General features: G+C 38.1%; 1 protein-coding gene across 3 annotated transcripts; it reads right to left on the bottom strand.

Annotated features, from left to right (window-relative positions):
- Positions 1-8,454: 8,454 nt before the first annotated feature.
- Positions 8,455-26,840, bottom strand: LOC140153648 (uncharacterized). 3 transcript variants are annotated; one of them, XM_072176446.1, is made up of 12 exons: positions 26,703-26,840; positions 25,912-26,000; positions 24,615-24,748; positions 22,962-23,049; positions 22,297-22,400; positions 21,316-21,542; positions 17,976-20,488; positions 15,751-15,926; positions 14,630-14,778; positions 12,799-12,998; positions 9,122-9,209; positions 8,455-8,692 (listed from the first exon to the last, which is right to left on the bottom strand). In XM_072176446.1, exons 1-12 carry the CDS (start codon positions 26,709-26,711, stop codon positions 8,540-8,542), a joined length of 3,930 nt encoding a protein of 1,309 aa, XP_072032547.1. In that variant the 5' UTR covers positions 26,712-26,840; the 3' UTR covers positions 8,455-8,539. The 3 variants fall into 3 exon arrangements, with proteins under 3 accessions (XP_072032547.1, XP_072032548.1, XP_072032546.1); XM_072176447.1 differs by having other exon boundaries at positions 21,316-21,539; positions 25,912-26,003; positions 26,703-26,804; XM_072176445.1 differs by having other exon boundaries at positions 25,912-26,003; positions 26,703-26,804.
- Between the last annotated feature and the right edge of the window lie 418 nt (positions 26,841-27,258).

The following is a 27,258-nucleotide window of genomic DNA, read 5'->3' on the forward strand; positions in this document are numbered from 1 at the left end:
AATGGGAGACAGGCTGTTTATAATATAAGCAAGTGCGCCCTCTATAGTAATAGCCTGAATCCTTTTGGAATAAACAGAGAATATAGTAGAGTATAAAATAATAAAATCTATGGGAATAAATACTAAAACCAAATAATAAAAGCAAACACAAATCAATAAAATAGAGCTTTGGAGCTCTTTGGGTGATAAAACGATTAGATTCCTTTTAATTTGTTATGATTTCTCTTGTTAGGCCAAGTAAAAAAAATAACATGTATACCGTCCACACTTTAAAAATCGGTGAACTCCTTTGTTGTTATGTTATTTTTTCACCGTTCATTTCTGTGTAAAATTGCAATTGCAAATGCAAAGTGTTAATCAACACATCATAAACTGGTGCGGCCCCCTAATATTTTTGTTATATTTCCCCCCAAGCCTAGGCCTAGCTTGAAGAAAGTGTTTGCAATATGTTTATAAATGATAACTATGAACTTCTTAACATGATGTCTTTTCATCACAACAATTTCAGAAACAAAGGAAGCAAATAGGAAAAATAATAAAAAATATTTTAAAAAAAAATTTTGAAACCCATTTACAATACCAGAGTTCTGTAATACTTTGGTTATTACACTTGGGTTAAAACCCGGTGTTGTCACTTCCTATTCAAAGGCGTAACGCATGATCATTCCCTAAAGTCAAAAATACCCCCCTATTTTGTGCGGTTTCAAGAACATTTTCAGCACTCATTTGTTACCGCTATTTTACACAAAAACTGGTACAAGTTAGCCTTAAAAATACCCCCATTTTTTGCATTTCAAGTACACTTTTACAAAAGCATCCCTTTTTAACATTTCAAGAACACACACAAAAAACACCTGTTCCGATTCATTTTTTCCAAGGAGACCTCTAGCTGTTGTACTTTTAACATATGAGGAAAACAAATAACAGAAAAGTATATACAAATATACCCAGTTGGATGCATCATGTGGTTGATATGATACAGTTATCTACAATGTATACTTCAAGCAACAAGCCATGCATCATTCATGAGTATGCATAATGAGTATTTCAACATTCTTATGATTCAAAAAATCCTATTTTTTTATATCGAGTACACGGTACACCATTGTCAAAAATAACCCAATCATTGAGAACATAGTTTTAAAATAACCCCTTTTTTCCTGAAATTGGGAACGATCATGCGTACACATAGTCAATGTTAAGTGACAACACCAGGGGTTAAAATGAAATGGAAGGTTTGTTTCCTGTTTTTGATTCACTAGATTTTACATTTTGGTATGTGACTCATAGGGTCAAGTAAAAAAAAAGAAAGTTTCTCCACTTGTCCCCGCCCGCATCTTTTTAGCTGCTGCATCAAAAACATTTTTTTTTGTTTACAAAAAAAAACCCAATAAAAAGACAAAATTTCAATTCGATGTCAGTACCTTTTCTAGTTTGTTCCCTACCTATATTTGCGCGAGTCATATGGAAGTCTTGTCGAAAAGACACTAGATCTATTGTCTTTGGGGAAAAAAACCTGTTGTTTTGGAAAAGGCAAAAAAAATGTACCCTCATCCTCCTTTTTGAAAAAAGTTAGGATGAGAAACTAATATTTTTTTTACTTGGTCAAAGATAGGCTTAATTTATAATTGTGTTTTTTATCCTCTCATGACACTTTGTTTTTCAAAGACTTCTAGAGCATAATTAAATGGTAGACAAGGGTGAAATAACCAATATGAGTTGTGAGTTGTGCTCAACTGACAAAATTATAATGGTTGAAATGAAACAAGCTCCTTTGCTTTGTAAATCAGGGTTATTAACAGTTAAAGTACGTCATTTTGGTTCACTTTTTGGGACGTACAGCTAACAGGTTTCACATTTTAAAAAAATCATTCCGGATATTCCTTTCACGGCTTAAAAGATTTTATTCCGTTTGACATGACACACCATTCTCACAAGAATCACAGGGTACCAGCAGGAGTGGAATACCACATTATACAAGTGCTCCAACAATTCTCATTTTTCCAGTTCCTAACATTAAAAACTCCCAAAATATAATCTAATGAATCTCCCAACAGAAATTAAGACACAAGTTCTCAAAATGGTTTTGTTTTACAGCTGTGAACTGTGGATGAATTTTTTAATGCACAAACAAAATTACCACTTGTATTCTGCACATAAATATCCCTGTAGGTTAGCTTTTGTTGCTTTCTAATTCGCTGTCGTAGTGCATGTTAGTAACCATTGGTTACTGCTTCAAGCCTGGGCCCATACACCTGTTCCGAATTTTGATATGCCATAGGCTTTGTGTTGTGATCATTTTGATCAGTGGTTCGTAACAAAAAAAGCGTGATCCAGTTGACCTAGCAACGGTCATATTATAACGTGCACTACGACAGCGAATAAGTCACACAAAGATTAAAGAGGCACATGTCGACTACTCAGTGCCAGAAGTGGACAAGTGCAATAGCTGCCACGTGTAGCGACCATGTGTAGATGAGTATAATATACTGTGTGTAAATTACCAAATATTCACAGGGCAGCTATGCATTTACCCATTTCTGGCATTGAGCAGTCGATATAGCCCACCAACAGGTGGCTCGATCATTATTTCGGTTACGCTTAACAAATGCGTGATGACGCATAACAGGAGCATAGTGGGTGAAGCATTTTGTGCATTACACGAGCACACTTCATGGAATGATTGGTTATCATGAACAGATTGACTGCTCAGTGCCAGAAGTAGGTAAGTGCAATAGCTGCCCTGTGAACATTTGGCAATTTACACACAGAACTTTATACTCTTCTACATGGCAACTACACATGACACGGCAGCTATTGCACTTGCCCACTTCTGGCGCTGAGCAGTAGAGATGAGATAATACTGGACTTTGCCACTTGGTGCATCATCTGATTATATTATTAATCTATCATGTTTTCACTAAGTCCAGGGGCTTATTTGTTGTTTCACAAAGACCCATAGAATCATTTGGATTTATTTTCTGTTCTAGGTATTTTATCATCCCTCATAAATTTCCATGGACCTGCTGTTGCACTAGATTAGTCATTAGAATCCACAAATACCCTCAATCCTACATATTTACCATCATCCCAGGACAATGTGGATTCTGTGACCAGGGTTGCCAAAAAATTACAGCCAAAATCGCAGGTCAAATCATCCAAAAGTTGCCCAAATTTTCTCCTAACCACAGGATTGTATGGGACAGGAAGACTGTTAGACAGGAAACAAGTCACGGAAGCAAATGTTGATGAGCCACCCAGATGGGGTAAAGCTTCACAGTCGCCCAATTGGGCTACCTGTATGGGTTAACAAATCAAACTTGAGAATGCTACAAAGTCTTTGTGAAATGGCACACAGGACAAGGCCTTTTATAATTCAGCTGGTATCACATAACATAATACTACACATTTTAAACAAAACACTATAAAATTTTTCTGTTGCATAGTAGTTTTTGCAATATAAAAGATATCCTTTGTTTACAAGTCTACACTTGAACTTGGAAAATTTGCAATATTTGTGAATTAAATTAAATACAATAGGCCTATGCTCTGTCCAGGACTATGTGTACCTTATTTTGAAGCCACAATATATGATTCTTATAAATTAACATTTTGTCACATGTATTCTTTCACAAAAGTTCTCATACATTACTAGTTACTGTCTGAAGGTCTATCCTATCATAAAATAACGTAGTGGGATATTTTCGCCGGGTTAATTTTTGACCAATTTTCAATTCTGGATATTTACAAATGAAGTTATATCAAGTACTATGTGTTATAAATATTTTTTGTGGGGTTAAAATTTGCAGCTGCCTGGTCAACCCCGAAAAGCACGAAAATTAAACTCCCGTGAAAATTTCCCCCAACAGTAATTTTGATAATTCAAAATTGCTGTTCTTCAAGAAATGCAAATATGCCCCAAAACAAGTTGCAAAACATATCAATGACCTTACATAAAAAGATTTGTTCAAGTGGGTGATAAGAATGATAACAATATTCATTGTATTACTTTGATGAATGTCTGTAAAACAAGTTGTATTTGTTGGAAATATTTTGTTTTTGGATTTTTTTTTGCACCACCATAGAGCCCTATACTAAACATGCAATTGAATTAAAGGCACATGTTAAGTGCTCAAATTTACTTAAAGACCCATTCAGTGTAAAAAAAAATAAAATTGTTTATAAATTGCTTTCAAGTGAACATTAAGTGATTAAAATTACAATTTGGTATTTGGGAAATGAAAAATTTGGCAGAAAACAAAGAAAACAGCAGTATTGACGAAGTTGAAGCCCCATTCAAATACGAGGGGTATCCAAAAGTTTTTGACATCTCCCAGAAGTGAAAGAGCTATACCAATGAAATTTTGTCAGTGTAATCACTGGTCCTTATGTACATTATGGTCCAAAAAAGGTCTCATAAGTATGTTTACTTTTTTTCACAGGTGGCGCTAGATGGGAAGTACTAGCGCATAACCTTTTCATGATAAGATCCTCCACTTTCTTGAGTTTTTTCACTGTGGCCGCATCATCCGTAAGTGATGGACGTCCACATCTTGGCTCATCTGTGAGGGACATGTGGCCAGTTTAGAAATTCCTTTTTCAAAAAGCAATAGTGCCATATGATGGGCAATCATCACCGCAGATTGCTTTCATTTCATCATAGATTTTCTGAGCATTGTAGGCCTAACCCTTCAAATGCAAGAACTTAATCACGCTGCATGCCTAAATTTTCACCATCTTGCAGGTTATGCGCCTACTGCCCATCTAGCGCCACCTGTAAAAAAAAAAAGTAAACATACTTATGAGACCATTTTTGGACCATAATGTACATAAGGACCAGTGATTACACTGACAAAATTTCATTGGTATAGCTCTTTCACTTCTGGTTGATGTCAAAAACTTTTGGATACCCCCTCGTACATGTAGCTAATTTATAAACTGTCAGTATATTAATTCCTTATTTTATCAATTTCCTGAAAATCCATCTGGTCCTTGGACAGGTGGCCGAGGGCTTGTGCGCGGTATTGAACATTTAGGGGGTTTGTCCGGGGAATAGGCTGCAGGGTATCACCGCCTCCTAAACAATGCAAAAAAAATTAATGCAAAAAAAATGTGTTTTTTTTACATTTCCGGATTTTTTTTGGGGACAAATTTCCGGAATTCCAGGAATTTCCGGAAGATTATCATCTCTGGTGTTAAATACACAGCATTCAGCTGAACCACTAGCAGGCTATGTTAACACATTTATGACAATGACAAAGGTGCGAAAATCTGAATTTTGATGATTTTTACGATAGTCCAGATGAGCAAATCACTGAATGGGCCCAAAAATAACTTGCCTATGAAATTCAGCTATAGTCTCCGCCATCATTAAACTTGGAATGTTACACCGGCACCTCCCCAATCAAACAAAATATGCCATAATGCGCGCGCAGGTCAGCAACTAATCATGGCATGTCGCTGCTCTGACATCAGGATGATCAGGTGCAACATTCGAAGTTTATCTCTGGTGGCATATTTAGAATCCCCCCCCCTGAAATTAAAATAAACAAAAATACAGACACAAATTACTAATTTGAAAAACGGTACAATAAAATATGACACATTGAATACAGTGTGCAAAGTGGTAAAATACCTATCTTATATTTATGCAGATTGTATGTACAAATATTATACATTCCCACCTTTTAATGAGCCAAGCATAGTTGTTGGTTTTTTGCATCACATTTACAATCAAACTCATCTACATATTTACATTTAATTTAAAATTTATACAAAGACACAGTTAAGGACATATCAATCTCAGTGTACAGTCTGGCCAGACCAGCTAAACAGACATTAATCTTTGCCTTATCAATAGAAGTGAGAATCCTGTTGTGAGTGCCAAATCACAAATCCAAAAAAATCCCCCTGGAGACTGACCAACCAACAGTTCCCTATTGACATACAAGGCACTAGTTAACTGTGCAAAACATTTGATTTATCATAAAAATGTGCTAGAGATTACTCAAGCTATGAATCTGACCAAAAAGGACAATTATCAATTTTCTCACTTCTGCTTAGATACAGTGAATTGAACAAACTATACATAAACTGAGCTCAAAAAGAAACTTATAATGTTTTACAACTTGTGAATCACAAGGTCATATCTTAAAATACTGCCAATCAAAATGAACCAAAATTACACACTGGATTAGCTTAATACACTACTCAAAACACATGTCAGTAACCAAGCAGTTGTCCAACTGACACAACAGCAAAATGCACTGTCATGGGACAGCTTCCTGGATTTCCTTCACTTTCACAGCCCAACATTTGGCACCCAGGACAAAAAAAAAGGGGAGAATGCACACAAGATCCTTGCACAGATGATAAAACGATGCTGCCTTCTGCTTTTCATACACTTTTTTCATGAAACAGGGCTGGGCTGTGAATGTGGTCCAGGAAGCTGTCCCATGTCAGTGCATTTTGCTGTTTGGTTACTGACATGTGTTAAGAGTAGAGTATTGAAGTAAATCTGTGTGTAATTTTGGTTCAATTTGATGGACAGGATTTCAAGATATGACCTTGTGAAAAATTATAAGTTTCTTTTTGAGCTCAGTTTACATACATGTGTAGATTTCTGGAAGTAATAAATTAAGGCCACACAGTACTGTAACCTCACATTTTTTGCATAGATGAAGTTTACAAAAATATTATGCAAAACAGTAAAAATGCAGTTTGCAGTGACACTTGTGATACAACTAATTCCTTCGATATAAAACATGTACAAACACTAACAGGAATGGAAGAGCTATTTCAATGGCAGAATATTTGCTTACCTGAAGTTTACATTATGTTTGGTCCTAAAATACCTGATATTTGTCAGTGCCATAGCCAGGGGGCAAGGGCGGGCACACGTCCTGGGCGGCATCTCAGGGGGGCACCAAATCTACCAATTCAATCATAGATTGGTAAGTCAAATTTTCAAACACATGTCAACATAAATAGTCATTTGAAAGACCATTTTAAAAACCGAAATTCAACTTGATTATTACTAAATTAGTAGTATTTATGATAGGAGCATGCACACAATTGTTTCAGGAATAGGGGGGCACCATTTTGTACCCTTGCCCCCCCTGGTGCCTCCCCTAGCTACGCCACTGCATCTTGTTCAACTGAACATGTCAAATTATTAAGTACTGTCCATCATCTCATCAAGATGGAAAATTAAAAAATGTATTTTCTATCACTAGTTTCATTGTAGCTTATACAGAAAATTCCTAATTATTATTTTTTCACAGAAAACAATGTACATATGTAAAAATCAACAATTTCACAACAACAAAATCCATTCAGGGACACTTATTGCTTCATTAGGGTTGAGCTATATTTCATCTGGCAAAACAAGATAATATTTTCCCAAAAAATTAGTATTAATCTGAAATTGGGAGAAGTCATTTGTCACCCCTAATATGCTACTACTAAGTTACTGCACTTTCCAAAAAATGCAAACAATGCCACTATGCAAGTGCAATAACACACTTGGATGTATATTTTTATGACACCCATGTTGTTCATATACAAATTTTATTCATGTTGATTTATGATGTTCTATATAGTTCACTTTTGTGAATCAAATATGTGACCTGCTCCCACAAAACCAGACATTAAGTCACTCATTTTGAAAATTGAGTTTTTGATGTCATCATTTAGCATAGGTCTTCAGCTTTTATTTGATACCAAAATTATGTTTCTGGGACATGTGGTCCTCATTCTACGGTCTTTCGTCGGGAAGCGAGAAGCGACACATTAAGAAAAGGCAAATGCAAGAAAAATGGCATTTAAGTTGTAAAATGACATGTTAAGGACCTGGTTTTGGCTCAGAAAATGCTCGATTTGGGTGCTTTAGATGTAAAAGAATATTTTGTTTTCAATGCTAGGTTAAAGTAAACGTATTAATGAATCAAAAAATAATAAAAACTGAAAAACAAAATCTGGAAGGTTTTTCACCCCTTTCCCAACTTTCGCCGTATCTCGAAATGGCTGAGTGCGACTTATGGCGGGTTTCGTCAGAGCGGGTCACATATGTGACAAGTGAATAAAGAAAGTTAAATTTGTAAAAATAACAGGCAGTTGGAAGACACAAATTGACTACTTGATGTTATAACATTTCCCCTGACTCAGAATAGTATTGCTCTTGTAAAATCAGCTGTTTATTGATCTACCAGCTCATGACTCCTTACACTTATGGGTGCTCCATTCGAAATTGTCACCCCTTATGTAGAAGATTAAGGTTATCTCTTCCATAGGGGGGGGGGGAGGGTGGATTACAAATCGAATAGCCCAATATTGGATATACAATGTATATCCAATATTATACATTATACATGTATATTATATATTATATATTATATATTATACATGTAAAACTCAAAGTTTGTATATGCTGATAATTATCTTTATCCATCAAGCTTTGACAGAATCCCAGCTTTGACGGCAGATATTTAACTGAAAACACATACTGTTGTCCTTTGACAGCTGGCTAAATTTTGTCTATCTAATCCTGTTCCCCTTCTGACCAATAGTAATCTGACGGCTCGTCTGAATCGGAACCATCCGATGCAGGTCTGGCTTCAAATAATCCAGCAGCATTGGCTTGATTTACAGCTTGTTCCATGCTCATATCTGATTTTGTTTTGGTCATTTGCTTCTGAAACGTTGGAAGAAAACAGAAAGAAAGAAAAGGAAACAATCAATACAACTAAAAGTTTAGTGAAAATGCTTAAAAAGTTTAAAATAAAGAAAGCTGAAAAAACAGTGTGAAATTGGACTGAAAATAAATTTGAGCCAAAAAAACAGTTGAAATCTGCTAAAATGATTTCTTATTTTTTAAATATACAGTACAGTTTTAATTTACCAGTCTGAAAATTGCTAGATATTGCAGCAAATAATTATGAACACTCAAAGAATACCACTTGTATATTAAGATCCAAAATATCTGTGTTGAATTAGTGAATGGACTCAATATTTAAAACTGAGTGACTGAAGCATAGACCTGCAGCAATATCTGAGTAAATCACCTGCAGTCATCATATTTTTACTACTGTTACGTATAATGAAACAGTTTGCATGTACATACCTTTCTCATTGGAGTAGATTGTGCCGGCAACAATGTACGTCCTTTCTTCTTCTTCTGTATACCACTGATGTATGTATCAATGTGCTTTCTGTAAAGACACAAACAAAATAAAACAATGATCAACAATTCTTGTTGCATAGCCAGGCCATATAGCCCAAGACTGCTGTACTTAACTTATTAGCAGGAAAAAAAGGTTGGTTGAGGGACCACTTCAAACTGAATTGAAAATGTGCACACAGGTCACATAATCTTAAAGTTGTGAGTTTTAATTTCTTTTACATCATTGATTCTTAGTCAGTGGGAGTGGTCTATTAGGTAGACACATAATCTCACTGGACAATCGCATGATTTTGGGTATCGTCTATCAGGCTGTAGACAACCCCACGTCATCATGAGTGTTGATAATGCGTAACACGCTCATAGAGGTGCACGTATGTACTGCGTTGTATGCGTAGTCGCAGTGTGGAATACTCGCACGCGCTAGCAGTACGGGCAACAAAAGATGTGAACTTGTAAACAAGTTTCGTTCATTTAAGAAAAAGGGGAATTTTATGACGGTAATTTAATTTTTGCTTTAAAAAATAGTTTACAGTTTTTATTAGAATAATATTTAACTGACTAAGAATGAAAATAAACGATAGGAATTTTTTTTTGACTATCCTCTATCGTGTGATAGATTTGACAGGCAGGTCCAATGTTTTATTGGACCTGCCTGTCGTCTATCACACGGTAGAGGATAGAATAAAAATTCCTATCGTTTATTCTCTAATTAAACCCATCCTGGGGGTCCACTTCTTTGTAAGTTCTTTAACCAAAAGGTATTTAATAGAGTCATACATCTTTCCATAATATTCTAACCGTAACAAATCACAGATTCATACGTAGTGGTAATAACAATGAAAATTATTAATTTAAACTTCAACACTACTTGTTTATTTCGCTTACCGGGAGCGCTTTCGAGGAACTTCCTCGTCATCAGCCGATGTTGTTAGCTCTGATGTTTTCTTGAAAGCGGCTAAGGACCAACCTGATCAGGTGACATCACACTTGATGGCGTCACCGAAGTCGGAAGTTTCCTGCCCCTGGTGCCGCTGGGTTTGATCAGGTTGTCCCACACAGGATCTAGTTCCAATCCTGTGTCTCGGTTCAGTGAAGGCCCCTGCTGCTTGATCTGAATAGCTTCCAGGACCCTCCTGGGAAATTCTTTTGTTTCTTTCTCCAGTACTTTTACGTTGTCCCAGTCTATTTGGTGCTTGTTCTTGCTCGCTTTTACATGTTCTCGTACAGCCGATTTAGAGCCAGCCGCTTTCGACTTATGTTCTGCAAGTCGTTTTTCTAGCTTCCTGCCCGACTCTCCGATGTACGTGGCGTGACAATCAGCACATGCAATTTTGTAGACTGTTCCGGACTGTTTCAACTTGTCTACCTTGTCTTCGGGAGACCAAGGTCTGACGTAATGTCTGATAGGGTTTAAATGCGGTAGGCACACCTGCTGTGTTGAACGCTCTACGTAGACGTTCAGATGTGCCTTCAATGTAAGGCAAGGTGACAGTGAAGGCCCTACTCGCGGACTCGGACACAGTTTCCTGTGGGTTAGATTTATCCTTCTTTTCACGAGCACGTAAGAAGGTCCAATCTCTGTATCCGCAACTACGGAGCGCTGACTTAATGTGCGATACCTCCTCTTCCTTATCCGATGGATCTGTCACAATTTCACTTCTGTGAATCAACGTTCTGACCACGCTTAATTTGTGTTCCAGAGGGTGGTGCGACTCAAAACTCAAATATTGGTCAGTGTGTGTAGGTTTTCTGAAGATTTTGATCTTCACACTGCCGTCGCTAACCCGCACGATTAAAGTATCGAGGAAAGGAAGTTGCCCGTCTTCCTCTTCCTCCCTGGTGAATTGAATGTTCTTACATGTATCCTGCCTGTTGATGTGACTGGTAAATTCTTCCACGCGTGCGGTCTTTAACACACAGAATGTATCGTCGACATATCGAAGAAACAAACGCGGCGGGTGAGGAGCTGATGACAAAGCTTTCCTTTCGAAGCATTCCATGTACGTGTTGGCCACCAACGGGCTACAGGGGCTTCCCATCGCGCATCCATCTTTTTGCTGGTAAAACTTCCCTCTGAATACAAAATAGGTGGTGTTCAGGCAAAATTCAAGTAGTTGGATAACACTGTCCACATCAAGATTTTCTGCTGTCTCTTTCTTCCAGGTGTCGTCACTTTCCAATAACTCGCGAACCACCGTAAGGGCCTCGTTCACCGGTATAGAGGTGAATAGAGCTGATACATCGAAAGACACAATAGACTCATCAGGCTCTAATTTGAGATCTTTGATTCTTTCAACAAATGCCTGAGTATTCGTGATGTGAGGTTCCGTATTACCTATAAGCGGGGAGAGGATGTCTGCGACAAACCGAGCGAGATTGTAAGTTACTGCCCCAATGCTCGAGACAATTGGCCTGATGGGTGCACCGGCTTTGTGGATCTTAATCAGTCCGTAAAATCTTGGGACATCCGCTACCGTTGGATATAATTTCCAATATGTCTTGTTGTCTATGACACCCTGCTCTTTCAGTTCTTTCAAGAGCTTAATGAGCTTGCTTTGGAACTTTTTCGGCTGGCTCTAAATCGGCTGTACGAGAACATGTAAAAGAGAGCAAGAACACGCACCAAATAAACTGGGACAACGTAAAAGTACTGGAGAAAGAAACAAAAGAATTTCCCAGGAGGGTCCTGGAAGCTATTCAGATCAAGCAGCAGGGGCCTTCACTGAACCGCGACACAGGATTGGAACTAGATCCTGTGTGGGACAACCTGATCAAGTGTGATGTCACCTGATCAGGTTGGTCCTTAGCCGCTTCAAGAAAACATCAGAGCTAACAACATCGGCTGATGACGAGGAAGTTCCTCGAAAGCGCTCCCGGTAAGCGAAATAAACAAGTAGTGTTGAAGTTTAAATTAATAATTTTCATCGTAACAAATCAGTTTGCGGTAAAAAGTAACACATCTTTAGAAGCTGTACTTGTTATGATTTCTCACAGAAATACATCTATTTTTAGTAACAAGTAAATAAACATTTATTAATATAGACTAGTCAGAGTTTCACTTTGTCACATTATGAATTTAGTGTTTATTATATAACTCATTTAAAGATTCCCGCCATCTGATTGGTTAAAAGCGCGTAAGGGCATAGTTCTGCGTATGCTTTTTTTTCCAGCGTAAAATGCTATTACGCACACGTTAATGTTTTTGTGCGCTAAAGTTACGCAGAAATCGCAGATTGTAATCTGTGCCGTTCGCATTGAAACTATTAAGTTCTCTTTCCAAAATCGAGGCTTTTAACCAAACAGATGACAAGAATCTTAAGATTTGGTATATAAAACAAATATTAACTGCTTTTTATTCGGGACATGGTTAAAATTATAGGCCCGCGGTGATCTCAAAACCATGACTATGCCCCTCGGGTACGCCTTGGGGCATAGTCATGGTTTTGAGATCACTTGGGCCTATAATTTTACCAATGCCCCCATAGCAGTCAATATTTGTATACTATGAAATTGGACACTACTCTTGTGTTACAGATCCATATTAAAATCCTTTCAACTTGAAATGATATTTCAATATAAAACTGCTAGCTATGATACATTCAGCATTCTGTACAAACCTTTCAACATTAGCTGCAACCAAAGGCGAGAGCAAATTCGTATGAGGTGTTTTCTTGTCTGAGAGAGGAGCAACTTGCCACGGTCGTACAGATGGCGTCTTAAATCGCACTGAGCCTGGTGTCTTAAATCGCGCCATTCCAGGAGTTTGGAATGAACCGCTACCTTCATCCTCATCATCACTGTCCATTGCGGCTGAAATCTGTCCATCAGAAAAAAAGCAGGTAAACCTTCATTTATTTCGAAGAGTCAATGGCAAATTTTATCTGGTATGTTTAAAGATATTTTCAAATGGCAGATTATTCTTATTTCCATAAGGATTGGAGAATACTTCCGTCGCTCATAAGATAACGTCAAATAACGTAGCAAAACATCCTAGATGCAGGGGTAGCATTAAGGCCTGAAAGTCGGGGGTTGTTTTCCTGTGTTTTTCACTCCCGAGCTTGCAGAAAATCCAAATACATGGGGTGAAAACTAAATCTCGGGGGTGAAAAATATTTTGCAGTGTAGTCAGTGTAGTAAGGTCTAAAAGTAGAGGGTCAGAGTTCACCCCCGAGCTTGCACATTCCCAATATAGGGAGGGTGAAAAATTAATATTTTTTAAATTTAAATTTAGGGGGTCATCGGGGGTTAACGCTACCCCTGCCTAGATGGTGAGTACTATTCCTGATTTGATTTCAGGCACATCTTGAATGTGTATTGGGACCATCTAAGGAACCTAAAAAAGTTGGTTTGATTTAGTCCTGGGGGGTGCAAAGCCAGTACTGCTAGCTACCAGTCTATATGTGTACCATAAAATAAGCCTCACACAACAAAGGTTGTTGTGGGGCCACAAAAAGTATTAATATAGAATCTGCAGTTCACACAGTCACCTCAAAACGAAGTTCTACCCGCAAAGTGTGTGCTGTGTATGTGTACGCCTGTCAAACGCATGCTTTAATTATCGCATATGTACACTTTGCAAAAGCTTTATGGCATGTTGCTAGAAAAGCGTGAGAAAAAAATGCACATTTTGTGCTGTGCATGCATTTGCAAGGAGAACCTCTTTTTGGTAGCAAGATGGCAGATAGATCTAAGGGTGCCTACGTTTACACGTTTCACGTTTAACCGACCGTAAAATGCAGTATCCGTTTAGGAAAATCACTAACCGTTTAAAAAAAAATTTTCAAAGTTTTCGAAAGTTTTAATCGACTGGACCTACCGTATTGTGTGTAATAAACGCCCCAGAGGCTTTGTATTTTTCCAAAAGGGCCGCTTTTATTGGAAATGAATTGAAAAAAGTGAAAAAAACTTTTAAAATTGGGTTAAATTTCCCGATGGTGCTCCTGTAGAAAGGAGGGATTTACACAAGTACCTAATAATGGCAGCGCCCACAGTACAGCGTGTTAATGATATTTTCGTGGTAAATACAACAAATTTACACCTGTAAGTACATCATCAAGCAATAATCTGGTGAAATTCTACCATAATTAGGCAATGAAATGGATGGAAGTTTGAGTCGTAGTAGGTTTTGTCCATGCAATTGAATTTAGTGATCGTCAATGACATGACTGATGCAAGTTTTAAGCTTACTCAAAGTCAAACAATATGGCATGGAAATGTTTGCATTTTTGAAAAATTGGAGGGGCGTTTATCAGAGGGGGAGTGTTTATTACAAACAATACGGTAGGTCCAGTGGTTCTCCAAAGTCGCCAAAAACTTTAAGATTTTTTTTAAAAAACATACGTTTACATGGTTAACCGACCGGATTGTGGTCTGTTTAAACGGTTAGACAAATAACCGTAAATTTACACCCCTAGATAGATCTGTGCAAAGGGCGAATAGTATACATACCTTGATCCTTTTGTTCTGTATTTTAAATGGTGTGGAATCAAAATAGTCTGCTTCGTGGCCTTGGTTATGTTGCTCTACAAGATCTCTTAACTGTCTCTTACGCTTCATTGTACCTCTCTTGGCTGTTAGCTTAACTGGCTCTGTATTAACTAAACAAATACAATATGCCCCATTTATGTGTGTGTGTGGTGTGCGCGCATGCAGTTGGGTTTGCTGCCAAATAAGAACACACAACAGATTCACAACAGAAATGAGGACCTACCCATAATTTGCAGGTGGGAGACCGTCCTCAACCGTATGTAGCTGTTGATAGTATAATAAACTGGATAGCATACCAAAAACATTGATAAGATTACCATATTGAACTAAACCCTGGTGCCTGACAATTTGGTGTTACCCATAATTATTTATGAACAATTTGAGCAGTACTATTGAGAGAGACAAGACAGTTTCATGTACATCACATGACAATCAAGATTTGCTGCCTTCAGTAACGCATTCTATAATCAAATTCAGTAAACCATTGACTAGCGCGTATTTTAAGTATACATCGCGTATTTACTGAGTTGGACGCACTTGTCTCTGATTGGCTGCTGAGGCAATATGCTGTTGCCGAGTGGAAATTTATGAATGAACTGTGCGCCGTACGCGCTATTAGCTCCGAATTTGAATCCGATTGGCTTCTATTGACCGCAGACAACAACCCCAGACATGCTTGTTTAATGAGCACTAGAGCATTTGATGAGTGGGTTGTTAATGTACTTATTGAACACAAAGGAAATTGACAGACGCAATCTGGACACAATATCGCAGAATAATGTACCCTCACGCGACACATTTGAACAAAACAAATCACAGTGCACAATCTTGAATGGGCAGCGAAGGCAACAAAATTGTGAATAAGTTCTATTTTAGTATAGAGTATGGAGTTCGCATATCAATATATAATTATTTGTCCGTCTTCTGAATAGTGGATATGCTTGATTTATTAAATTGCAGAAACCTTTACTTTGAGGTTGTTGAATTGGTCCCTAAAATGCAAGAATAATTTGGTAGCAGGTACTCTCCTCACTGATAGCAAAGGTACCGTAGATACAACAGTGCTATTGCATAATGCATACCTTTGTTTGTCTGTTTGTTGCCATCGTCCATTTTCTTGCTGGTTGCTTTATGATTCATCTGATTCTCGAGGCTTTCTTGATGTTTCTGTTGACATAGGTGGGCTGATTTGGTCCGTACTATTGAGGCTACACATTGCCAATACATGGCTGTATCTGGTTTTACCACTTCAAGGGCTCTGCAAAAAGGTATTGCATAAAATTCATTAAATCAAAAAGCGATTTGCAAGACCAAGCTATACTTAAATTAATTAATGTGTTAAATTAGAAAATAATTTCTATATGCACCAATAATCTTTGTCTTTAGCATTGGCTGAAAATTACACACCCACAATTTTGTCATGTGCCACTTGTCATGTGGTTAAAAAAGTATAGTACCAAGTGCTTTGGGCCATGTGACCGTTTGAATCGGTTCAAAGGTCAATCAAAAACATTAACTGCTAGCAACTATAGCATCCGACATCACATGAGAATGGCTTTTTTGAAAACTGCCTGAAAAAGTGTGTGAATTCGGCCTTAAAACGCGGGGGGTGGGGGTCACTCACTACTTGACTTGCTACGCACCCGTGTCCAAGAAAAACGTCTAAAAGGGTATGTTTTTCACCACACAGCGTCGTCGACGTCTTTTTGAAAAGGGGGTACTTTTTCAGAAGGCATCGTCATTTAGGGGTCCTTTTTCAGCCAAATCCTTAAACGTTTAGGGTTAGTATTATTATTGTTTGAGTGAGTTTGCACTAATTTGATAAAAATCACCACTTTTTAATTGATTCTTGTTACTTTTGTGCATGTTTTCTTCAGTATCTACATGTAGATGTCTGCAACATCAAAAAGACACCTTGGGTATTAAATTCGCTCATTTCCCTATTTACGCCACTTAGGGTATCAATATAGATATTTTTCAGTTGATGCCATTTAGGGTATGTTTTTGCATGTGCTACGCCATTTAGGGTAGGATTTTGCATGTGTTTCGCCATTAAGGGGTGCAATTTGGTTATGTGAAAATTCACCATTAAGTGTGCATTTCAGAGGTGTTCGGACGCGGGTGGGAGGCACTTTTGTGTGAGAGTGACATCCCCTGGGCCTTAAAAGGCCCAAAACAGGCTGACAAAATAAAAATGCGTAAATCTGGACAACAAAATTGCCTGAATTTAGAACTCCTACAGCAGTGTGCGTCTGCTCTTTCTGATTATAACGTAAAAAGAACTAGGTCACACGGTGCTACACAGCCAAATCGGCATACCACTGCAGGCCCTGGCTGGAAACATAGACTGAAATAATTGCATGAAAGTCATCTGCACTTATGTATCCACTTGTTGTATTCACATACTCGGCAGTGGGGTTTGACCCCCACCCTTTTTATTGAGGCACCTTTATACTGAAAATTCCTGACCCCTACGCTTTTTACTGAGGCACCCTTTATACTGAAAATTCCTGACCCCCACCACTTTTTGCTTTTTCCGCTACTTGTATACATTGATGAAGTCACACGCAATTTGGTTCGAAGTAAATCAAGTACGCTGAATTCTGCACCTATCATCACACGTGCAAGTCAGATGTTTTTCTCTCCATTGATATATTACGTGAACAATGCAAATTATATGTGAAAAACTACTACTGTACTGTATAATAAACAATTTAATGAATAACTCTACTTTTATGGCATTCAAATGTTGTTCTTGTCATGAAATTGAATCTTGATGTGCGCTGTGTATTATGCATGATTAATGACATCGCTCATTCATATACGATCGATGTAAAGAATAAACTAAAACTACCACACATCGTAACACGTCATGGGAAATCGGACATTTGCATATCATGTGTTTGAGTTTTAGCAGGGCTTGCGGGGAGGATATTGTGTACATTGCACTGGACACTCGTAAACAGGTGCTAGACTGCATCAAATGGAATTTTATCTTGCGACATTGTGTGCGGGTTTTAGCGATTTTTCTTGGAACTATGATTATTTTATCATTCAATAAAAATATACTGTAAGTTGGAACAAGCCCCACACTTTTAATTTTAATCCCACGCTTTATATCATTCCACGCTTTTTACCCAAAATTACCAATTTTCAGAATTTTGAACTGGCACGCATTAAAAAGCGTGGACTGCCGAGTATGCTCACTTGTAAAAAAACCCTCAAAATTCCAAATCGATCTAAATGGGTGGGGCTTTATTGTCAGAGGTATTACGGGTACAAACTTCAAGAGAAATTTTCAACCTACCGTTTAAGTTTAGCCAACTCTACGGGTGACCAATCCATTTCACTTTTTTCAAATGTACCATGTGTCCTGTGGGTTGTAGCATTTTCCTTCTCAGTGCTGGGGCTTATCTCATTCATCCCACTAGGATCCTCAGCTTCCGCTGTATTTCCACTCTGTGCCTCCGCACCTGCTTTCCGTCTCTCCGCCGATGCATTTCTTGGGTTAACTTCTTTTGGTGCAGGTCCATCTTGAGCGCTCTTTCTTGTTTGCCTTCTACCTCTTCTTGACGCAGGTCTCAGAGCATCATCATCTGTACTGTCAATAACTTTATCCGACTGTAATTTTGATTTAGCACTTTGAGCAGTTCTTTTTGCTTTCAGCACTGTTCTATTTGGATGCGCTGCCGATGTTTTGGTTTTCAGTGACACCATTTCAGAACCACTCGACTCAGAATTATTTAAACATATATTTTCAGCGGCTTTTTGTTTCGATTGCCTTGTGGGTAACTTGGTTGTGCTACAATCACCCACTTTGGTTTTGCCATACCTATGTTTATCCTGTTCATTGATAAAGCTATCCTCTGATTCAGAGTCTAAAGTAATAATTTCAGATGTCTTTACCGTAGCAGTCTTTTTTGTATTCATCCTGGGTCTTCTCTTTTGTCCCACTTCAGAGCCAAAGTTTGTTTTTGATGAGGCATGCCTTTCTTGATCTTCACAATCACTGCTCGGGATTGTGTCCGAGTTACTTTCTTTATAATTTGCCCTATTCCTGTTCCTTGTACTAGTCCTCACACTTTCCCTACTACTACTCCTGTCCCTCACATTTTCCCTTCTACTGCTCTGGTTCCTTGCAGTCGTTCTCACACTTTCCCTACTGCTACTCCTATTCCTTGCGCTTGTCCTCACATTATCCCTACTGCTGCTCCTGTTCCTTGCGCTTTCCCTACTGCTGCTCAGGTTCCTCGCAGCCGTTCTCACACTTTCCCTACTGCTGCTCAGGTTCCTCGCAGCCGTTCTCACACTTTCCCTACTGCTGCTCTGGTTCCTTGCAGTCGTTCTCACACTTTCCCTACTGCTACTCCTGTTTCTTGCACTCTTCCTCACATTTTCCCTACCGGTGCTGCTCTTCATTTGACTTCTCTGCAGACTCTCTGCACTGCTACTTCTGTTCCTTGTGCTTCTTCGCAGACTTCCTGCATGACCCACGTTTGTCGACTTTGTCTTCACCCCTGAAGCACCATTCACTTCTCCATTTGCTTTAGATTTCACCATTCTAGTGAAATCACTGTCCGAGTCGGTCCCATTTGCGGAACTCATCGTAGATGGTGGTTTCATTTTAGGCACCGTTTTCTTTTCTTTCAGATTAGTTTTAAGACTAGGTAAAATTGACAATGCTTCTGAAGCGTCATCGGTTGAATTATCCAAGTCGTACACATCCGTATCTGTATCCCCTAACCCAATCATTGACTCGCTACGTTTTGATTTCCTTTTGCTGCTCCTTTCTGCAACCCGTCTTTGCTTATGCGACTGTACAACAGACATAATCTCGCGTTGCAAATCGAGAGGTGATGAGCCTAGTGTTTTGGAGACCGTCATTTTCTTCTTCACATCCGACAGCTGAACTGCAAAATCATGTTCCAAAGCATCGCTTTTAAGATGTGCAGTCCTTGGTGTGTCTTTGTCGTCATTTGTACCGCTTAAAGCCGCAACGGACGGATGACTTACAGAAGGTGTTCTGCCTACAACTGGCAGCTTAATCCCCTGTGCGCTACTGTCGCCATCAGATGTTGGATCTGGACTTGCATAGTACAATGGAGACTTGATAGTCCCTGGCAAGACACTACTGCCAACTTTTTTTAATTTGTTTTTTCTCGGTGGAGCAGGTGGATCTCTGCTTAATTCGTAATCACTCTGTGTAGCAGCTTCATCCAGATTTTCTGATTCTGATTGTTCTGTTAATTTCACCTTGTTTTGCTTGCTCTTTCTCCTATCAGCTTGTACTTTTGAAATTGAACTCTCTACTATCTCCACACTTTTCCGGGTCATTCTCTTTGTTGCATCTTGCTTGCCAGGTTTTACCCAAACTATTTCAGCACTGTTCCTAGTCCTTTTTTCTGCATTTTCCTTGCATGATTTTACCCCAATTACCTCAACACTTTCCCTAGTCCGTCTCTTATTTGCATTTCCTTTGCAAGATGTTGATCTTTCATCAGCTTGTACGTTTGAAATTGAACTTTCTACTACCCCAACAATCTCCACGCTGTTCCTAGTTCTCCTCTTTTCTGCATTTTCCTGCAAAGATTTTGTTCGTTCACGTTTTAATTTCATATTCTTCTGCAATGGTTGCTTTTGGTTTACAGCAGGCAGTGTACTGTCGGTGTCCGTCTCTGCTGTTGAGGCTACTGATGTATCATCCTCACCATCGGTGCTTGTGTCCTCTTTGGTCAGTTTTGGTCTTTTACGTCTAGAAGGTGCTGATCCCGACTTCTTGACCTCTCTATTCAATGTTCGCTTCAGTTTATTATATGCATACTGAAAATAGAAATTATGAAATAGGCTGTGTTGAGAAATTCTATTAATTTTACAAGATGCAAAAGAAGATTTATTACAAAATCACCCTCATTCTAAAAAATGAATGTACATAAGCAGCTGGAGGTAATGAAATTTTTATGGGAGCCCAAAGGCAGTTTATGTTTCTTAAACATTTCACTAAAGCCAAGAATTTTCTGCTTTACAAATGCTAAATTCCGCTTTTCTCCGCTTTGTAATTTTAGCACATTTCTGACATAATAAAATAGCGAGTAGCAGCGCAATGCACGTGTCTGAGTCATGTTGAAACACGTTCAAAAGGTCAGGAAAGCCCCAAGAGCTATTTTAGTCGGGCGTGCAAAGGATTGTGGGATACTCGAGCTGTGAAAATTGTATTTTTTTTCTTTTTCTAGGTCATTTTTGCTTATTTTTTAAATTTTTTCTCAGAAATACGTTTTCCGCTTTACCTCCGCAACGCGGAGAATTCTTGGCTTTACATTTCACCCAATTCCTGACTGTAGAGTCTTGATAGCAAGATTATATACATTGTACAATACATACTGCCATATTGAGGCTTTCAGATTTTGGATTAATACAAAATAACTATTATTTTCTTATTTATATAGTATGAAGGATTAGGCCTAAGGATATTGTCGAGAAGATTATAAAGTTGGGCTAAGTATTATGATAGGATCCAGATCCAGATTATTCTGTATTTGCTACATTTTTGACACATTGAAATTTAAAATCAGCCGAGATATTAAATGTTGATTTAGGTACATACATAAACAAGAATTTGACACTTTTCCAGTTCAAAGTTAAACACTCACCGGAGTTAATTCTGTTGATCCAGTTAGTTGTGTTTCCGAGGTGTTGTGAGGGAGATAGTTGGTACCACCAGCAATGATCTCAACCGTGTCTGTAGATATGTTGTGTCTAATCCTTTGATTGGTCCAATACGCAAGAGGTGGCTTAATCATCCGTCCACTACTGGAGCGAGGCAGATCTCTAACCAAGACTTCGTTAACTGGGGTGAGTGGTGTTGTCACTCCACCTACTGCAAGCAAAGACAAAGGTAATTATTTACCTTTTAATTATACACACAGCGTAAACACGGTTGGTTCTGATTTAATCACATCATGAAAAGCTTTGAAACATCCACACCTCATTTGCTAACCAAGTCATGTAGTATTGTGTGTGATCTTGCAATGACCCCGTTCTTTTTACACAATAAATAGGGTGCACACATCGACCAGTGCCATTCTTCCAGGGTAGGAACTGTAATTGTGTAAAATATCTTGAACTCATTTTCCCACCGTATTACACAGGCATCCATTATGTGAAACATCATTTCTAAATAAGCACTTTGAATTGACCATTAAGTGAAAAAGGGGAATGATCATACTAGATCCGTTCCCTCAATATTATCAAATCATCCCTACATTTGTAAGCATTGTTTTTGATTTTGTTTTGGCATTTAAAAAAATCAGCAGTGCAATTTTTGCAACCCAAATCATACTGGACTGTTCCATTTAAAATACACACTACCCAGATTTTGGAAATAGCTGCCACAGAGGGAGTATGAATTTCAAATGGAATGAGCACATTAGGCAGCTCCATTTGAATTTCATACACCCTCTGAGAAAGATTCAACCTAAATCTTAATCTGAGGGAGAGTGAGTTTCAAATGGAGCTGCTAATATGTTAATTCCATTTGAAATTCATACTCCCTGTGAAAGATATTTCCAAAATCTTCCACAGTGATAGTGTGGATTTTAAATGGAACAGCCCAATATTTTCTGTAAACCTACCTTTGGGTGTTTCTACTTTCTTGGTTAACAGACTGGGTGTTTCCAATTTCTTGTTTAACAGACCTGGTGCTACAGAACGTCTTTTGTTGACTGGTTTCAAAGTTCTGCAAAAGAAAGTTTCGAGATACATATTAATTTGTAATGTTTTTTCTCTCTCATGAAGTTCCTATATAGACCAATGTTTGGTTAAAATCAGAGCACGGTCCAGGTATTGAACTCTGTGAAGCCCCCAATTTAACCTTTGTTTTGATAAAATACACAAAACACAAGAACAGTACATCACATCGCAGATTGGGTTAACTATACTTTTTCTGCATCCTTACTACTAAAAAGAGGAATATACTTTGGCACATTTTTTTAAACAAAAGTTGAGCAACTTTGATCCCTGTGTGGCTGTTGATTGACCTTCAAAGCTTTGGGCCACTCTTGTTGGTCCTAGCTCCTTTTACTTATTATTATTATTATTTTTTGTTTAAGTGTCGTCTGGTGCAGGTCTGGGAATCAAATAACTTTGTTATTTTTTTCTACGGTCCATGTAATTCAGTCCCCTTCTGGGGCAAACATTTCAGTGCCTAGTTAGAAATCGTCAAATAAAACAATGATAAATTATATTTAAATTTTAAAAATAACTGGTGACAACCACCGGAAAGATGTATTGAGCTTACCTGTCTTCATGCAAGAACTCTGATAAACATTCTTTCCAGTTGACGGGAAAGCCACAGTAAAATTTTCGAACAATTTTGGCGTTGAAACCTGAAATAACACACAACACAAAGCTTTTATTTCAGACCCCTTCATCAGTGAGAGATATCCCGATTGTAGACAAGATATCATCACAGCATCACCATCTGCTGAAGACGCTAGTCGGACTAGTGAAAACGTTCCAGATGAGCGAAAAATAGTGTAGTGTTGAAGTTTAATTCACAAAGCTTTTAGATAATGTGCTAGGGTATGTTCAAAAGAATATGTAAGAGGATAAGAATGGTGGTTCAATTACAAGAAGGTGAATACCTATCAGTATTAGGCAAAAAAAAAAAAGTTTGTCTCAAAGCCCACGGGTGATTTGAAAACATAAGCGAAATGCGATTTTTTAAATTTTTTTATTCCCGACTTTTTTCATGGTATTTTGAGAAAAAAGTCTGATTTTCGCCGATTTTTTTTCTGGAAAAAACTAAAAAAATTTTTTTGCATTTCTTTTTTGTCAAATCGTGTGATTTTACAAACGCAGCATAAGCTGGGAGACAAACCTTTTTTTTTTTTTGGCCTTAGATCTTATACCACAAACTAGAAATCTGGTCAAAACCTGAGATGTGCATGAATGGGCGTCAATCCGGGGAGGGGGGGGGGGGGGCAAAATGACCCATTTTTTGTTCTTTTCATCCACTTTGTAACCATTTTGGTCGGTTGTCCCCCACATTTCAAGCTGGATTGGTGCTAATGGGTGCATGAGTGACTGTTTTATGGCAAAAAGATAATGCTGGCTAACTTAAGGGGGTACTACACCCATGTGGTAAATTTGTGACTATTTTTGCATTTTTCTCAAAAATAATAACACAGTGGTAACAAAAGTTATGTATATTATAGGGGCAAGAAATCCAATTACTACACTGGAATTTCAGTAACCCAAGACAAGCGGTTTGTTATTTATGATAAGAAATAAGGTACCACTAGGATGTACCTCGTTTCCGATCATATATACTGAACCACTTGACTTGAGTCACTGAAATTTCAGTGTAGTAATTGGATTCCTTGCCCCAATAATATACACAACTTTATTACCAGTGTGTTATTATTTTTGAGAAAAATGCTAAAATAGTCGCAAATTTACCACAGGGGTGTAGTTCCCCCTTAAAGGATTTAAATGATTTTGGCTAACATTAGGAATGGTCATGACTTTTAGGGCCCCTATTTCTTCTGTTTCAGCTTGATCAAGCTTTATTTAGATATTTTCAATCTATGTTTATTAACAGATCTAATCTTACCAGTGACAGGTCTACAGGGTAACCCTAGCTAGCACTATGTATTTAGTTTTCTTAATAAGAACCATACAAATTACAATATGTGACCATCCTCCACAACTGAGCCCGGATGTCGCCAGTGCCACTATTGAGATATGCTCCATTAAACTTAACAATAAACAATAGGAAACAAAGGATTTATTGATTTTTCAGTACTTAAATGTCAAGTACTATAGACATGATATACATCATTTTAAAGCTAATTTCAAGCAGAATATTTTGGTTGAATATCTCGAAAATGATAATTGGCGACTTCAGGGCTCAGTTGTGCTGGATGGTCACATATGTGTGACTGCATACCTTCTTCCCTAGCTGCAATCCTATCCATTTTACTAATCAATTTATACACAGTACCCGACTTTGTTGTCACTGTACTTCTATCAATACGCCGTGTTATTACACTGCTGTTCCAAAATGAATCTGGCGGATCACAACTAGATAAACACAAACAAACAAACAATGGTATAGGTTGAAATCATTAATAGAGTATGACATGAATATAAAGGCTAAGGAGAGATACGTCTTTGTGCTGCTGAACCCTCATGAATGCACAATGGCTGAGGGAGATGCGTCTTTGTGCTACTGAGCCCTCCATGAATGCACAATGGCTGAGGGAGATACGTCTTTGTGCTGCTGAGCCCTTCATGAATGCACAATGGCTAAGAGAGATACGTCTTTGTGCTGCTGAGCCCTCCATGAATGCACAATGGCTGAGGGAGATACGTCTTTGTGCTACTTATCAATTTTCCTATAAAAAATACAAAACAAAGCAGTTTTTCTCACAAAAATTACATTTAAACTGAATATGAATGAGAATAAAAGATAGGATTTTGTCTTTTGCCTATCCAATATCGTGTGGAGTCATAATGGATGGGCTGGCCAATATTTTTATCGTAGTGGATACTGGCTGCGCCCGGCATCCACTACTCAAAATATTGGCCAGCCCATCCATTATGACACGATATTGATAGGCAAAAGACAAAATCTATCTTTTATTCTCTAAGGAAATGTTTAGTATTTACATAACATATTCTATATTTTTTTAGATCCTGTTAAGGGCAAATACATGATTGCTTAATATTAGATGGCTGCGGTTTGACTTTTGGATTTTGTTAAAGGAGGAAAAGAAAAAGAATAAAAGTGTCCGTAAGTCTAACCTCCATAATTAGATCAGATCTAATGTTAGACCTGGTATACCTTGTTTTGTGCATACGGACCAAACACAATGCTTCTGCTGGATGCTATACAGTACAGTTTGGCTTTGTTTTGTCAATTTTCAGAATGTAATTTTACGCTATTGGGCTATTCCATTTAAAATCCACACTACCCCTGTGGAAGATTTTGGAAATATCTTTCACAGGAGGAGTATGAATTTCAAATGGAATTAACACATTAGCAGCTCCATTTGAAACTCACCCTCCCTCAGGGGAAGATTCAGGTTGAATCTTTCTCAGAGGGTGTATGAAATTCAAATGGAGCTGACTAATGTGCTCATTCCATTTGAAATTCATACTCCCCCTGTGGCAGTTATTTCCAAAATCTTCCACAAGGGTAGTGTGGATTTTAAATGGAACAGCCCATTGAATGTGGCTCTTACCTTCTGTGTCCTTGTACCCTGATTCCCTTGCCATTAGGTACCATCTGTATAAACCAATCATCAAGTATTACTTCCCCACCTTGCAGAGACTGCTGGAAACACACAAGAAAATATATGCAATGTCATATCCGAAGAGAAATTACAAAATTGTGCGCAATTTTTATAACAACTCTGTATCACAGTTTGTGTGCTTGACCCACATAATGTTTGAGCTTGAACAGCACTACCCAAAATTAAGGGTAACAAAATCTTAAAAACAGGAAATCTGGGTCATTCGAGCATGTAGAACAGGGTTTTTTCCCTTCGGCTAAGCTTAAAAATTGGTAAAAAACCCTGCAACTCTCGCTGCAAGTTTCGCAATTTATACACTGGAACATGTTGAAATTGAACGTTGTCAATAAGAGAATTAGGTTGTCTCAATTAAAAGAAACGATTGGTTGTTTTTTTATGATATCAATCGCCTGAGCCTGTACGCAAGTCCCTACTGACTTTTGGTTATTAGTGGGTTTTTTTAGCGGGTTTGCCGTCGGACAAGTTTAGAACTGTCAAGCTTTCGTCAGGAATAGCTCTGACTTCTTCAGGACAAAGTACCTAAGAATGAAACATGTAGGCCGCCCCTTGCCTACTGATGGCTCTGAAAAGAGCCTTTCACTGAAGACCGCCCCTTGACAACAGAGAACAAGCAGATCTAGCCTATCTACTAATTCTAAAGGTTTTGGTGGCTCTGAAAAGAGCCGTTCACTGAAGAATTTCTGGTTATGCCACTGCTGAGAACAAGCAAAATATATTACCTTTGACATCTTTGAATTCTTAGGAGTCTCATCATCTGGTTCGATTGAACTGCCTTTTTTGAATGCTTGGGAGTCTCATCATCTTGCTCCATTTTGGATTTCTGCAGAACAGCGTTTGTGTGGGTTGATGGTGTTTTCAATTCGGCTGGTTCTGTGAATTTAATTAAAGTACAACATAATTAATAGATTTACTCTACAGAGCTACTATTATCTGCATGTTCTGTGTACACCCTGTTCCATAAACTACACAAAAAAATCATTCTTCTTGAAATAACATTCTTTCATACTTATAAAGAGAAACTCTCCTGGTTAAGCAGCTTTGAGAGTTCTTAAAGCAGTTGTCAAGTGTTTTTCAAATATTAATCATGATCAAAAATTACGGCTGCACAACATTAGGCTGTTTTAGTAGCTGATTAATCGCCACCCACATAGTCGCGACTACGACTTTTGGCGACTATCAAAGGTCAAAATTTGCTTGAAGTTCAAGCTTTCTTTTTTATTCAGAATACACTTCAAAACATACACTCTTTGTGCAGTAAGTAAACAATCAGTCCAT

This window comes from Amphiura filiformis, chromosome 5 (assembly GCF_039555335.1).
Source record: "Amphiura filiformis chromosome 5, Afil_fr2py, whole genome shotgun sequence".
Classification (NCBI taxonomy): domain Eukaryota; kingdom Metazoa; phylum Echinodermata; class Ophiuroidea; order Amphilepidida; family Amphiuridae; genus Amphiura; species Amphiura filiformis.